General features: G+C 35.9%; 1 protein-coding gene across 1 annotated transcript in view; it reads left to right on the top strand.

The window, feature by feature from the left end:
• The first annotated feature begins 1,702 nt into the window (after positions 1 to 1,702).
• MEGF10 (multiple EGF like domains 10) overlaps positions 1,703 to 12,947 on the top strand; it is a 75,812-nt gene continuing 64,567 nt past the window's right edge. Inside the window, exons 1-4 of the mRNA XM_070935684.1 lie at positions 1,703 to 1,818; positions 3,744 to 3,845; positions 5,271 to 5,371; positions 10,209 to 10,301. Of these exons, the coding sequence (XP_070791785.1) occupies positions 1,703 to 1,818; positions 3,744 to 3,845; positions 5,271 to 5,371; positions 10,209 to 10,301 (412 nt within the window). The remainder of the gene's footprint in view (positions 1,819 to 3,743; positions 3,846 to 5,270; positions 5,372 to 10,208; positions 10,302 to 12,947) is intronic.

Below are 12,947 nucleotides of genomic sequence, written 5' to 3'. Positions count from 1 at the left end.
TACTGATTTTCTGTTTTGATTTTTCTTAATAATTAGGCAAAAGATCTAGGATGCAATCATGTTTTACACTAGGGGGTTCATGAAAATAGCTCAAAACTTTTTTACATTGATTTTCTGTTATTGTTAAATATATTCAGAAGGAAAACTATTGACATTTTAAAAAAAAGAAATACAATTACCTTCTTAATAAGTGAAATACTGCTGAAATCAAAATACTGAAATCAAAATGCACAAGTGGGTACAATTTTTTATTTATTTTTTTGATGTAACTGACTCACTATTGAAAAAATATATACTTTTAAAATGTTGATGTTGATCAGGGGATCTAGACATACTTAAAGTTAGGAGCAGGCATGCTTAATTGTAATCCCTTCCCTTGTTACCTTTGTCCTATACCACTATTGTTGTTTTTTATCAGATGCGTTTTAATATTGAATGTAAGTCCTTTTCTGCAAGCAGGAATGAGTCCTTTTGCTCTTTAAATTGATTAATCAAGGCTTGCATTCTGTGTCATTAAAAAAATTCTGCTAAGAACATCTGGTTGTTCATGCCATTATATTTAGTTTGATTTTCACTCACTGCCACTTTCCAATATAATTTCAAACCATGGTTTGTCATTATACATGAATTTACACAGTTAATAAGATAATATTTTGTGAGAAACTGAAAAACCAGGCAATCAGTAATATCAGCACAATTTACGCCTGAATTCACACATTACATTTATCTTTGCTGTCCCCAATCTTTTGGGCACCAGGGACTGGTTCCTTGGAGAAAGGCTTTTCCACAGATCAGAGGGAGCATGGTTTCACATGCTGCCTGCATCCCGCAGATGGGGCTTTTCTTGTTTGTGCAGCCCAGTTGCTGGCACACTGCGGAGTGGTGCCAATCCATGAACTGGGGGTTGGGGACCCCTGCTTTAAAACATTAATACACATGAGGGTACAAATAAATTCAAAAATTTAAGTACTGAGAAATTGAAAACAGAAGCAAACAGCCACAATATGCCTGATGTACATTGTAGACACTGGAATGTATTGACTTATCTACTACACTCAAAATTTATTTCTTAATAGGTTTCTGATTTAACACTCGTTTTATTTCCTCCCAAACTTGCTGTCTTTCCTGTACTCTCCCTTAACTCACCTTGGGGTTGGGTTATTTATCCAATGTTATATTTAATTAATAAATCTGAAGCCAACAGATGCAGGATGAGCTGACTACCACTTCCCAAAATATCTGGAACTTAGCTGGAGGGTGAAATTTTGATTAGGAAAAGCAGATTAAGAACTGAGCAGTTGTCATAGTTTGTTACTGTAAATAAACAAAGTTATAGTTCAACTTGAAACTGCTTGGACATTTTGTAAAGTACAGACCGGCAATAAGGGATGTAATGTTAATTTCTGAACTTTTGCATGTCACTAAAACAGGTGCAAAACCAACATACAGTTTAAGAAGAAGCACGAGGCTGAAATTTAGTGCATTTGAGCATGGGAAGTTGTGTTAAACCATTCACAATCACTTGCTTTCTATTATTTCCTTAAGATGCTGCATGAAGCAGGTTTTCTCATTCTGTTGCATAGCAGGATTGGCTTTAGTTGTTTACCCAAAGTATATGACTCTATAGTAGCTTGCATAGTATCTGGCCATTAATATTAGCAATCCTTTTCTTTTCTCTTTTTACAGGCATTTTGTTGAAAAGATGGTTCTTTATTTGGACACCTTTGTTCATTTCACATTCATGCTATTGAACCATTGGATAGTGTCAACCATATGTCTAAATCTTGAGGATCCAAATGTGTGTAGCCACTGGGAAAGGTAACATTACTTTTAATTAAAAGTTCTGTAATTTTTCTAGCATTGTTATTTTAATCAATGTATATGTAAAGTGTGCATCACAGGCAAACAGCAAGACATGGGTGACATTAGGAAATGACTATATTAAAAGATATAAAACCAAGACACAAGTGTGTACATGTATTTTTATGAATGGCATAAAACTACTAAAACAAGATACGGGTATAAAACAAAAATAGCAGCAATGAATGATGCCCCTCATTTATGAAGTAGGCAGACTCTATTTTCCAAGATTAACTGCCCCAAGAAGATTGCACAGACTGACTATAAACAATGGCACGACAAAGTAGCAACAATGGTACTTTGGAATATGTTCAAGAAATATCATTTGCTTGCAAGCAAGAATTGCCGGACCACAAAATAGACAAAGCAATAGAAAATGAAGAAGCTAAAGTACTATGGGACAAACATCTGCCACAAATAACTTCAAATTTAACAATTGTTGATAAGAAGCATAAAAAGTCTGAATACAAGGTCCTGCAAATAGAAGTAGAACAACTGTGGCAAATGAAAGCAAAGGTAGTACCAATAATAACTGGTTCCTTGGATGCAGTCCCAAAACATCTAGACTGCCACTTGAATCCTATTGGCATTGACAAAATCACTATCGTGATCATCATCACTTAATTGCAAAAGGCAGCTCTGCTTGGAACTGCTTGCATTTTGTAATATCATCATTGCATCCTTTAATATCATTGAATGACAACATCTGCTTATTCCAGGTCTTTGGGAAAGACTCAATAGCTAGACAAAACTGCCCCAAACAGTCTAAACATCTGGCTAACTGTGTGCCCAACCCAGGGGTGGGTTCTACTTACCTTTACTACCAGTTCGCATTGAAGTTCGAAGCTTGTGCACATCACCTATGATGACGTCCGGGTCGGTGGGCGGAGCCTCCCGCCGGTTTTACTACAGGTTCTTGTGAACCGGTCCAAACCAGGGGCAACCCACCACTGGCCCAACCATAATATTCATCATTTCATTGTATGCCCATAAAATAATATATTTTATTATTTTATAGTATTCAATAATCTAAAAATTAAATCAAACATTTCCTGTATTAATGCATACTGTAAGTGTTGTTTGTAGTTTTGATGTGATCAATAATTGACTTCTCTTCTAAATTTTCTGAGGATGTCCTTGGGCTCATAAGTGGAAGAAGCAGAATCAGCAAAATGTGTCTTCTTTTTCTAATATACACCATTCTAACACAATCTACTTGAAGGAAAAGAAATAAAAAACTGTGAACCTGGCTAGTGGTTTCTTCTAAGTATAGCAATCTTTCATGTGACTTCCCATATTCAAGGGTGTGGAAGAGTATATGTACTAAGTATATAGAAATAATCTTGTATCTGAATTTAATAAGCAGAATTCCTAGCTAAAGGCTGCAAATCTGCATTGTTGTGTTTGGGATTTACATTGTCTAAATTGACATAGAATGGGCTGAACTTTCTTGGATTGTCATAAACAGTAGGGTCTTATTAGATTTGTAAGACATTGTATATTTATTTATTTTTTTAAAAAATTACATTGTTTAGATAAGCTTGAAAAGATAGACTTCTTGAATTAAGCTTGTTTCCTGTTGACAGTACAGATAGTCCTTGGCTTACAAATGGTCACTTAATGGACATTCAAAGTTACAACAGATCCCCTAAAAGATACTTACCAACTCCACTCAAAAGAAGGACCGCTGCAATGCCCCATTGTTATTTACTTTTAGGTTTAACCTCAGAGCCACTGCAGTAGGGAGTAATAATAATTATCTTATTATGTAATTATGTAATTATTTTCACTCTCACCTTTATTTCCATCCTATTGAAATTTCTTTACTTAATTACTCTAATGAACTGCGTGTTTAATAATTTTATTCCTTTTTTCCTGTGCAGTTATTCTGTTACAGTGCAAGAATCCTATCCCCATCCTTTTGATCAGATTTACTACACCAGCTGTACAGACATACTGAATTGGTTTAAGTGTACACGACACAGGTGATTTTTTAGTAACTCTATTTTGATTACCCTTTTAAAGTGATGTTTTATAAGTACTTAATAGTTTTATTTATTTATTTATTTGTTTAAATTTCTATACCGCCCTTCTCCAATATAGGACTCAGGGCGGTGAACAGCCAAAGTAAAAACAAGACATTACAAAACATACAAAATCTAAAAAACTGATTAAAATAATTAAATATTTTGGCCGTAATTAAAACAATTCCAATTTAAAATCAGTTTAAAATTGGCGAACCTGATAGAAAGCCCCCCTGGCCACGGCCGTCAAATGATCTTCTAAAGACAGCCGTGCGTCCAGGAGGACGCCCAAGTTACGAGCCCTCTCCGTGGGGGCGAGTGATTCACCCCCAATAGCCAGCGATGGCATCAGCTGGCTATATCGGGACGCTGGAAGCCACAGCCACTCGGTCTTGGAGGGGTTGAGTCGGAGCCTGTTTCTCCCCATCCAGGCCCGCACGGCCTCCAGGCACTGGGACATCACTTCAAGGGCATCATTGGGGTGGCCTGGGGTGGAGATGTACAGCTGGGTGTCATCAGCGTACTGATGGAACTCCACCCCGAAGCCACGGATGATCTCACCCATAATATGATACATATTAGAAACAGTAGAAAACATATTGAAGCATAGTGGCACATGGATAGCATTTGCAAAATCAGATGATATGGATATTTACATGTACAATGCCACTGATATTTACATGTATATCTTCTGTAAGATAGCCTTGAAAATATTATCCTGAATTTTGAAATGCATTACTAGATTAAAGAGGACTGTGTGACTTGCAAAGATCTTCTCTTTCTCTAAAAAGATAATTCAGTAAAATGGATATATTATTATTTTTGGAGAACAGAAATTTTAAAGTGGTTCTGTAGTAAAACTACTGCTTGTACAGGGCAGAAGTGAAAATATGGCTTCAGCTATGCATAGTGGAGCTACTGTGTGTGAGTTGGGTGGTTATAGAAATTAGTTTAACAAATAAACACATATATTTATTTACTGATTCTTTTTGAACAATACAGAATTTGTTTTTAATGTTGAATCATTTTGAGTTTTAAAAGTTCTGAATTTGTAAATTTGTGACATGTAGAAATACACTTTCTTCTTGCTGTGCTCACTTGTCTGACAATGGTTTTGTGCATTTCAAAATTAAATATTGGTCTGAATGTGTACCAATTCATTAGTGAAAATATTTAATAGCAAATGTAGGTTACAAATCCATATAGCATCAGCTGCAATATTTGTCATAGATCTTGAAAAGGATCTCCATTTGCAGATAATGTTGTTTATTTTTCTTTGTAAGAGATGTAGCTGATTTATAGAACAATCCAATTTATCCTTAAATAACCATAGCTGAATCTTTTGAAATAGTTGTTCACAAATTTTACATGTTCATATTTTAACAGAATCAGCTATCGAACTGCTTATAGGCATGGAGAAAAGACTATGTATAGACGGAAATCTCAGTGTTGCCCTGGATTTTATGAAAGCAGGGAAATGTGCATTCGTAAGTAAAATTATTTTCATAAGAATATCCAGCTCTTGATAATATGTTAATGACAATGCTAATGAAAATTCCCCAAAATGGGGAAACAAAATGTCTTTAGAAAAGCAGTGGGATGAGTTTGGCGGTTTACAGGTATGGGATGCTTCTTTGACACTAATTGATGGGGGGGGGAAAGGTCTTAGTGAATATAGTAGTTATCAATTTGGCACTAGGCAAAGGAATGTTGCATAATAGAATAACAGAGTTGGAAGGGACCTTGGAGGTCTTCTAATCCAACCCGCTACTCAGGCAGGAAACCCTATACCATTTCTTCTTAAAAACCTCCAATGTTGGAGCACCCACAACTTCCAGAGGCAAGTTGTTCCACTGATTGTTGTAATTGTCAGGATATTTCTCCTTAGTTCTATGTTGCTTCTCTCCTTGATTAATTTCCATTCATTGCTTCTTGTTCTGCCTTCAGGTGCTTTGGAGAATAGATTGATCTCCTCCTCCTTGTGAAAGCCCTTCAGATATTGGAGCATTGCTATCATGTCACTCCTAATCTTTCTTTTCATTAAACTAGGCATACCCAATTCCAGCAACCGTTGTTTATATGTTTTAGTCTCCAGTCCTCTAATCATCTTTGTTGCTCTTCTCTGTACTCTTTCTAGTGTCTAAAGCATCTTTTTTATGTCATAGCAACCAAAATTGGATGCAGTAGTTTAGTGCATTGAATGTGTGTACAGTGTGAATTGAAATGATCCTGCTGCACTCTTAAAAAGAGTGTTAAAAATATTCAAATTAATTTTAGGACTATTTGTCCTAATATTAATATACAGCCTAGACATTGGGAAATGGCTTGTTAGTAGTTGTAGATTAACATATAATTAACTAAAAGAATACTGATATATGCATAAGCACAACAGCAGCTCTTTCACATGCCTCGGAGTCTCAATGCACACAATTTAAGTGGATAGAACTCAGTCATTTGTGCCATGCAGAGAGTTTATTGTGAAGAAACAAACCTGATTTGCCTGGATAGATCTTCTTATGAGGCATTTTGACAACTTGCATGCCATTTGTCAGCATTTTAGAGATTGAATGCACCTCTTTATGATTTAAATCATTTCCCTGAATTCTTTTTCCTTCAAAGTGAAGTGCAATGTTAATGTGTACATAATTTTGATTGACAGCTCCAGTTGGCAGTTTTGACTTCTTGTCTAGCATCTCTGGTGCCAGAATTAGAAGAGTCACTGATTATTTCTTCAGCTGTCAGTCAGTAAGGAAGATACTACTATAAGATTAAAAATGGATAGTGTTTTTCTTAAGCAAATTAGAACTAAGTGAAGGAAGGAAGGAAGGAAGGAAGGAAGGAAGGAAGGAAGGAAGGAAGGAAGGAAGGAATATCCTTTAGTTTAATCATACAGCATAGCAACTAAAGACAAAACGGTAGTCTCTTTGTATACAAGAAAATGACATAGATTCCACAAACACTGACTGTGAGAAGGGCATGATGGAAAGTTATTATTCCCAAACACCAATTTCCATAACAGTTCCGTCTGTTTGTATTTTTTTTTAATAATAAAAAAAGATCAGTTTATTTCTTGGGCACACATGGGATTTTTATTGCTCCCCTTTTTCTCTTTCACTGCTTCACATGGCCTGAAGTGATTCCACAGATCAACTCCTTTTTTGAATATATTTAGATTATAATAGTAAAATATAATACTAATTAAACTTGAAGAAGAAAGTATAGAAATAAGGAATAAAAAGTGCAAGGAAAAAGAAAAGAAAAAGAGAGAAGAAAGAGAAAAGTAAGAATATAATAAAGAAAGAAAAAATGTGTATTTAGATGTGATTTCTCCCCCACAAGTATAAACAAATATAGTGATTCTTCACCTCCACTAAAGTTATTAACATTTATCATTTCATTCTATATCACCTCTCTTATCTATAAACAACTCCCCAAAACAACATATTTTAAGTTGTGATGTCAGCAGAAAGTCCATAAAGGACTGCCAGAACTACGGTAACAACATATCTTGTTTTAACTTTGATCGAATAAACCATCCTTATATTCCTTCCTTTTACTTCTATCAGTCTAAGCCAGTGATGTCAAACCCGATCGCATTGCACATCGTATCATGACATATCAGGATGTTTTTTGCCCTTGCAGAGCCAGGGTGGGTGTGGCCTATATGAGCCACATCTGGTCTGTGGGCTGCCAGTTTGACATGCCTGGTCTAAGCTTTATTTCATTCAAATATTGTCATAAGATTTGATTTCTCTTAATTTCTTCTTTGACATTTTTCACAGACTTCTTCAAGGCTTTAACAAGCCTCCTTTATCAATCCTATAGAAAAAAATATTCATTTTACTCTTTTGGTTTGTCATTTGTATTCCCCCTTTAAATTTTAAAACCTCAACCAGTTTCTTTTGTAGATCTAATGAAACATCGTTTTCTAAGTGATATTGGACTGTGAGACCAATTTTTGATACCTCTTTTGATACCATCTTATCTTATCAGATAAAGTTTGTTCTACAGAAGACTGCAATAGTGGAAAAAATCTCGAGACATTAGACAGTAGTTACCGTATTTTTCGGACTATAAGACACACCTTTTTCCCCCTAAAAGGGGGTGAAAATTTAGGTGTGTCTTATACACTGAATGTAACCCCGCCCACCCACTGGCCCCCACCCTTTGGACTCTGCCTCCCAGCAGTTTACTTCCTTGCAGCAAGCAGCAAGAAGAAACAGCCTAATTAGCACAAGTTGATTAGATCGGCCTCCCAACTCTCAGCTGTTTTGCTCTCAGCTGTTTTGCCCGGGCCTCTGCTGCTTGCTGCAAAGAGGTAAATTGCTGGGAGCAGATTTTTTTTTCTTGTGCTAATCAAGCTATGCTGAAAATGAAAATGAAAGTAAAGCAGGCTATTTGCTGTTTGCTGCAATGAGGCAAAATTATTGGGAGGCAGAGGCAGAGACAGATATCTTTTTCTTGTTTTCCTCACCAAAAAAGGTAGGTGCATCTTATAGTCCGAGCATTTTATACTCCGAAAAATACGGTAATTTAGCAATCTCATGGCTATTTTCTATTAGCTGTGTCCTAACCAGCAGTTATTTTATAGGTCCTTGCTTCTAAAACGCAAATATACCACTAACCCAACCCCCAATTATGAAACTTGTTCTAGAATTGTTACAAGAGAAAAAAACAACATATACTTATTTGTTACTCTGCACATTATCAACTATTATTAATCTATAGAGATTAGGCATCTGTCTGAAATAAGAGAGACAGATAAGTATTATTGGTCAATAGTGACTACTTAGAAGGTTTTTTCATAACTTCAAATTTAGCAGATTAATGGTCTCATGTTATGTTTTCTTAAGACCTTAGATATTACTCTTTAAAGATAATTAACATTTATTTATTAATTAATTCAATCTGTATGCCGCCCCTCTCCGAAGACTCAGGGCGGCTCACAATGCATTTAAAATCATTATAAAAAACATTTAAAAATTAAAAACATTAAAACTCATTCATCTGACCATTCATGGCCAGATCTTGCCGGATCGCAAGAGCGAGATCAACGGCCCCAAGCCTGCCGGAAAAGCCAGGTCTTCACCGCTTTTCGGAAGGCCAATAGGGTGGGGATGGTCCACACCTCAGGAGGTAACTGGTTCCAGAGAGCTGGGGCAGCCACAGAGAAGGCCCTCCCCCATGGGCCTGCCAGCTGGCATTGTTTAGCTGACGAGACCCAGAGGAGACCAACTCTGTGGGATCTTACCGGTCATTGGAAGTTATGCGGTAAAAGGTGGTCTCGAAGATATCCTGGCCCTGAGCCATGTAGGGCTTTAAAGGTAATAACCAACACCTTGAATTGTAACCAGAGACTAATAGGTGCTGACTCAGGAATTCTGGGAGTTGAAGTCCACAAATCATAATAGGGCCGTAGTTCCCCACCCCTGCTGTAAGGTTTCTGTTCCAAGGCTGTTGGGACCGGGAACAGTTGTTAAACAACCAGCCATAGTCTAATTGCTTCTAATCTATGATTTATCTCTTGGCTCTTTTTAAATGCTTCTTAGAGCAGAAAGACTAAAATATACCACTGCAGTTTCCTATTCCCATAAGAAACATTATCAATATATATTGGTATTATTTCAAATAAATAATCAAAGAATAAAAGAGGTGATGATAAAAATAGAAAAGGAAGGGGGCAGGAAGCTGTTCGCATTGACTGTTTGCAGACATTGACCTAACATTATCTAAACACAACAATTTTCAGAAGTTTCTGTTTTAATTACCAAGGTATTGTTTTACATTAATTTAGTAAGACATAAAATAAAGAAAAGATGAAAGGAGACATTTCTTTGAATGCATTTTTATATTAGAAACTGTAATTTTTAAAGTCATGATTATGAATTTAGTGCTTGATTAGAAAGCTGTGTATGAATGATATTTAATAAATATGAAATTTAGATTTTATAAAACCTTCCTATACAAAATGTTAATATTACTTAATACCACTGTTCCTTGTTTTTCATCACTGGGATCTCTATTTAGAGGGTTAAAATATTATGTTCTTTATTTCCTTTTCTTTTTGTCTTTTTGTATTAATTGTAGCAAACGAGGACAACTAGTAAATAAATGCATATAGATGGTTGAAAGAATAATGACATATAGAGGACAAATGCAAACAAGAATGGAACAACTTAGCCTCTTAATTTTAAGATGAAACTGGAAATGGCCAGGTTGCAGAAAAGCAACCTTCACTGTTGCTTTTCTGCAACCTGCCCCTTCATTGTTTTTATTCTTTCTGATTTTTCATTATCTGTTTCACTCACCCTGTTTCTTTGACAGCTCACTGTACTGATAAATGCATTCATGGCCGTTGCATTGCTCCAAACACCTGTCAGTGTGAGCCTGGCTGGGGTGGACCCAACTGTTCAAGTGGTAAGTTTGCATCTGCTCCTGTCAGTCTTCTATTCTGTCTGTTCTGTTGCTCTTCTTTGCAGGGAGATTAAAACGCTGTTGTGCTATAGTTCTTCCGCATTTGAGATATCACTTCCAAAGGGATAGAACGTTCCACATGTGATCCAGTCTGTCTTGTTTTCAATTTATTAAATACCAACGTTGCTTTATTATTATATAGCATATTCTTTAGCAAATTAAATAGAGAGAGCATCTGAATCACAGGGGAAAAAAAAGATTAAATAATTTGCTCTCTTCCATTTTGGAAATATCTCCTGCCAAAATATCAGCAGGTAATAGACTTAAACCCAATTTCCATGCCCAGGTTTCAGGCTTTCTGATAAAAGTTATTTTTATATACTTAGACCTGAAAGGTTGTCAGATTGATGTGGCAATAAATCGCCCAGTCGTTCGATATATAGTTTTCAGGAATCAGAGAACTAGAAGAGAAGAGGACTACCAGTCATTAAGTCAGGCTTTTTCAAGCTGTACCGCTTGTTAAAATAGTCCTCACTAACGTGGAATTGACCTCATGACTAATGCTTTTTTTGTGCTTAAAGGAAGACCAGCATGGTGAAGTGTAAAAGATATTGTTTAGTGTAGTGGTTAAAAGGACCAGGTTAGAAACAGGGGACTTTGAGTTCTAATCCCACCTACAGCACAAAGCCAGATGGATGGTCTTGGGCCAGTCACTTTCTCTCAGCCCTAGGAAGACAGCAATGGCAAGCGATTTCTAAAATCTTGCTAAGAAGACTGCAGGCACTTGTCCAGGCAATTGCCAAAAGTTAATACTGACTTGAAGCACATACACAAAAGGTGCTGAACTAGGAACGGGAAGTTCAAGGTTTTTTTTAGGCAGAAAAGCCAGAAGAATGGCTTCAGGCCAGCCATTCTTTCTCAGCCCTAGCAAGAAGATATTGGGAAACTATTTTTGAAATATTGACAAGCAAACACCTTGGACCTGTTTATACAGTCATCAGAAGGGAAAATGTTCTCCGAGGATGATAACAATAGCAACATTCTTAAAAGAAGTAACTCTAAGACACCAGAAAATACTGCCTGTATGAAACAGTGTGTTGAATGAAATAGAACAAATTGAGATCAGACATGTCTATGGAGATTCTCAGTCATCCAGGGCATGGTTGTCCCATAGGTGCTTTTTCAGGAGGCTCCTGGACTTACTGTTTTTTTTTTAAAGACATTTCGCTTCTCATCCAAGAAGCTTCTTCACTGTCTGATCCACTCAGTCTAAAATTAAAAATGTATTATTTTCTGATTCTATCTGGAGACTGACTTTTTATATGCTTCCCTTATCATTTATGCTGGATTTAAGCTTATTTTATTGCTGCTACCTTTCCTTTCCTTTCCATTTCCCCTTGATGCCAGGTTCATCAGGTTCAGCCGTGCAAATGTTGTCTATTTACACAACAGGATTATGTGGAAGACATGTTGTTGCTGAATGAGTGAACAAGAAGCTGAGAAACCCCTGGGATGTTAGTGATCCCTTATAAAAAAATTTTGCATACTAATTACAACTGACTTGAAATGCTAAAGAACATTTTTTCCCAAAAAAATATTTTTGTAGGACACTTCAGGATAGAATATACTGCTTTGTTCACACGCTGTTAAAGCAGGATTTTGTAAGCAAGAGGCCTAGGCTGTTTGGTATGCATCCATTTAACCATAGCAGACAAAAGGAGAAATGAGAGGGTGTTTTGATTACATTGTATTGCTCCAAAGGTTATTTTCTCTAGTCATTCCAAAATGAAAGGGCAAATTTAGCTTGCATAATTTTATAACACCTCAGTTTGTTACTGCCACATAGTAAGATACGTATGACTTCTTCGATCATAGTTTTTCTTGAGTAGCACGAGATATTTCACTCAAAAAAAAAAAAAAAAAAAAAACCAAATGAGAGATAACGAGAGAAAGTGCTGGGACATTTCGATAAATATCTGGAATTTATTCATATTGTAGATGTAATGTTCAAACTATTCTTCTGATTAAAAAATAGGAAAAAGATATGTTGCAATCTGCAAACAAAATAGGCCTGAACTTATTTGGACTACTTGTTCTAAGAAATATAACACAGTTTGAAATGAAATTATTTCCTTCCTTCTTGTTATATTTTTTCATCAAAATTTGGTTTGTTCATAAATATTCCTATCATTAAAAGGTTCAAAATCAGCTAGTGCCATAGCTTTTTTAAAAATTGAATCTTTTATCTATCACAAATAACCCATTATTATGAATTATAAAATCATTACAATTAAATGTTATATCCATAGATGTTATTCCAGAGTGGAATCCACCAATGGAATGAAGTACCCATGTTGATCACATAGCAGGACTTATTACATCTGTATGTAGGAAGTATATAGTCCCTTGGGAGTTGGGGGGCATAGAAATGCGACAAAATAAATAAATAATAAATAAATAGGCTGGTAGAAGGAAACAGTATTCAAAACATGATTTTGAAATAACCCTTTACATCCTGTTACTATTCAGCATAGGTCATCCATTTTATGAATGGATTTTAAATATCTACATTTTTCTCAGTAAGAATTTAGCATTGTCACTTCTGAATTGTTTGTAAGATAGTTAGAGTCAAATTCACATAATCATGTC

This window comes from Pituophis catenifer, unplaced genomic scaffold, assembly GCF_029215685.1.
Source record: "Pituophis catenifer annectens isolate HBS135680 unplaced genomic scaffold, rPitCat1.0.hap2 SCAF_2, whole genome shotgun sequence".
In the NCBI taxonomy this organism is placed as follows: domain Eukaryota; kingdom Metazoa; phylum Chordata; class Lepidosauria; order Squamata; family Colubridae; genus Pituophis; species Pituophis catenifer.
Note: the sequence above shows the minus strand (reverse complement) of the source record. Positions and strands in the feature narration are given on the sequence as shown.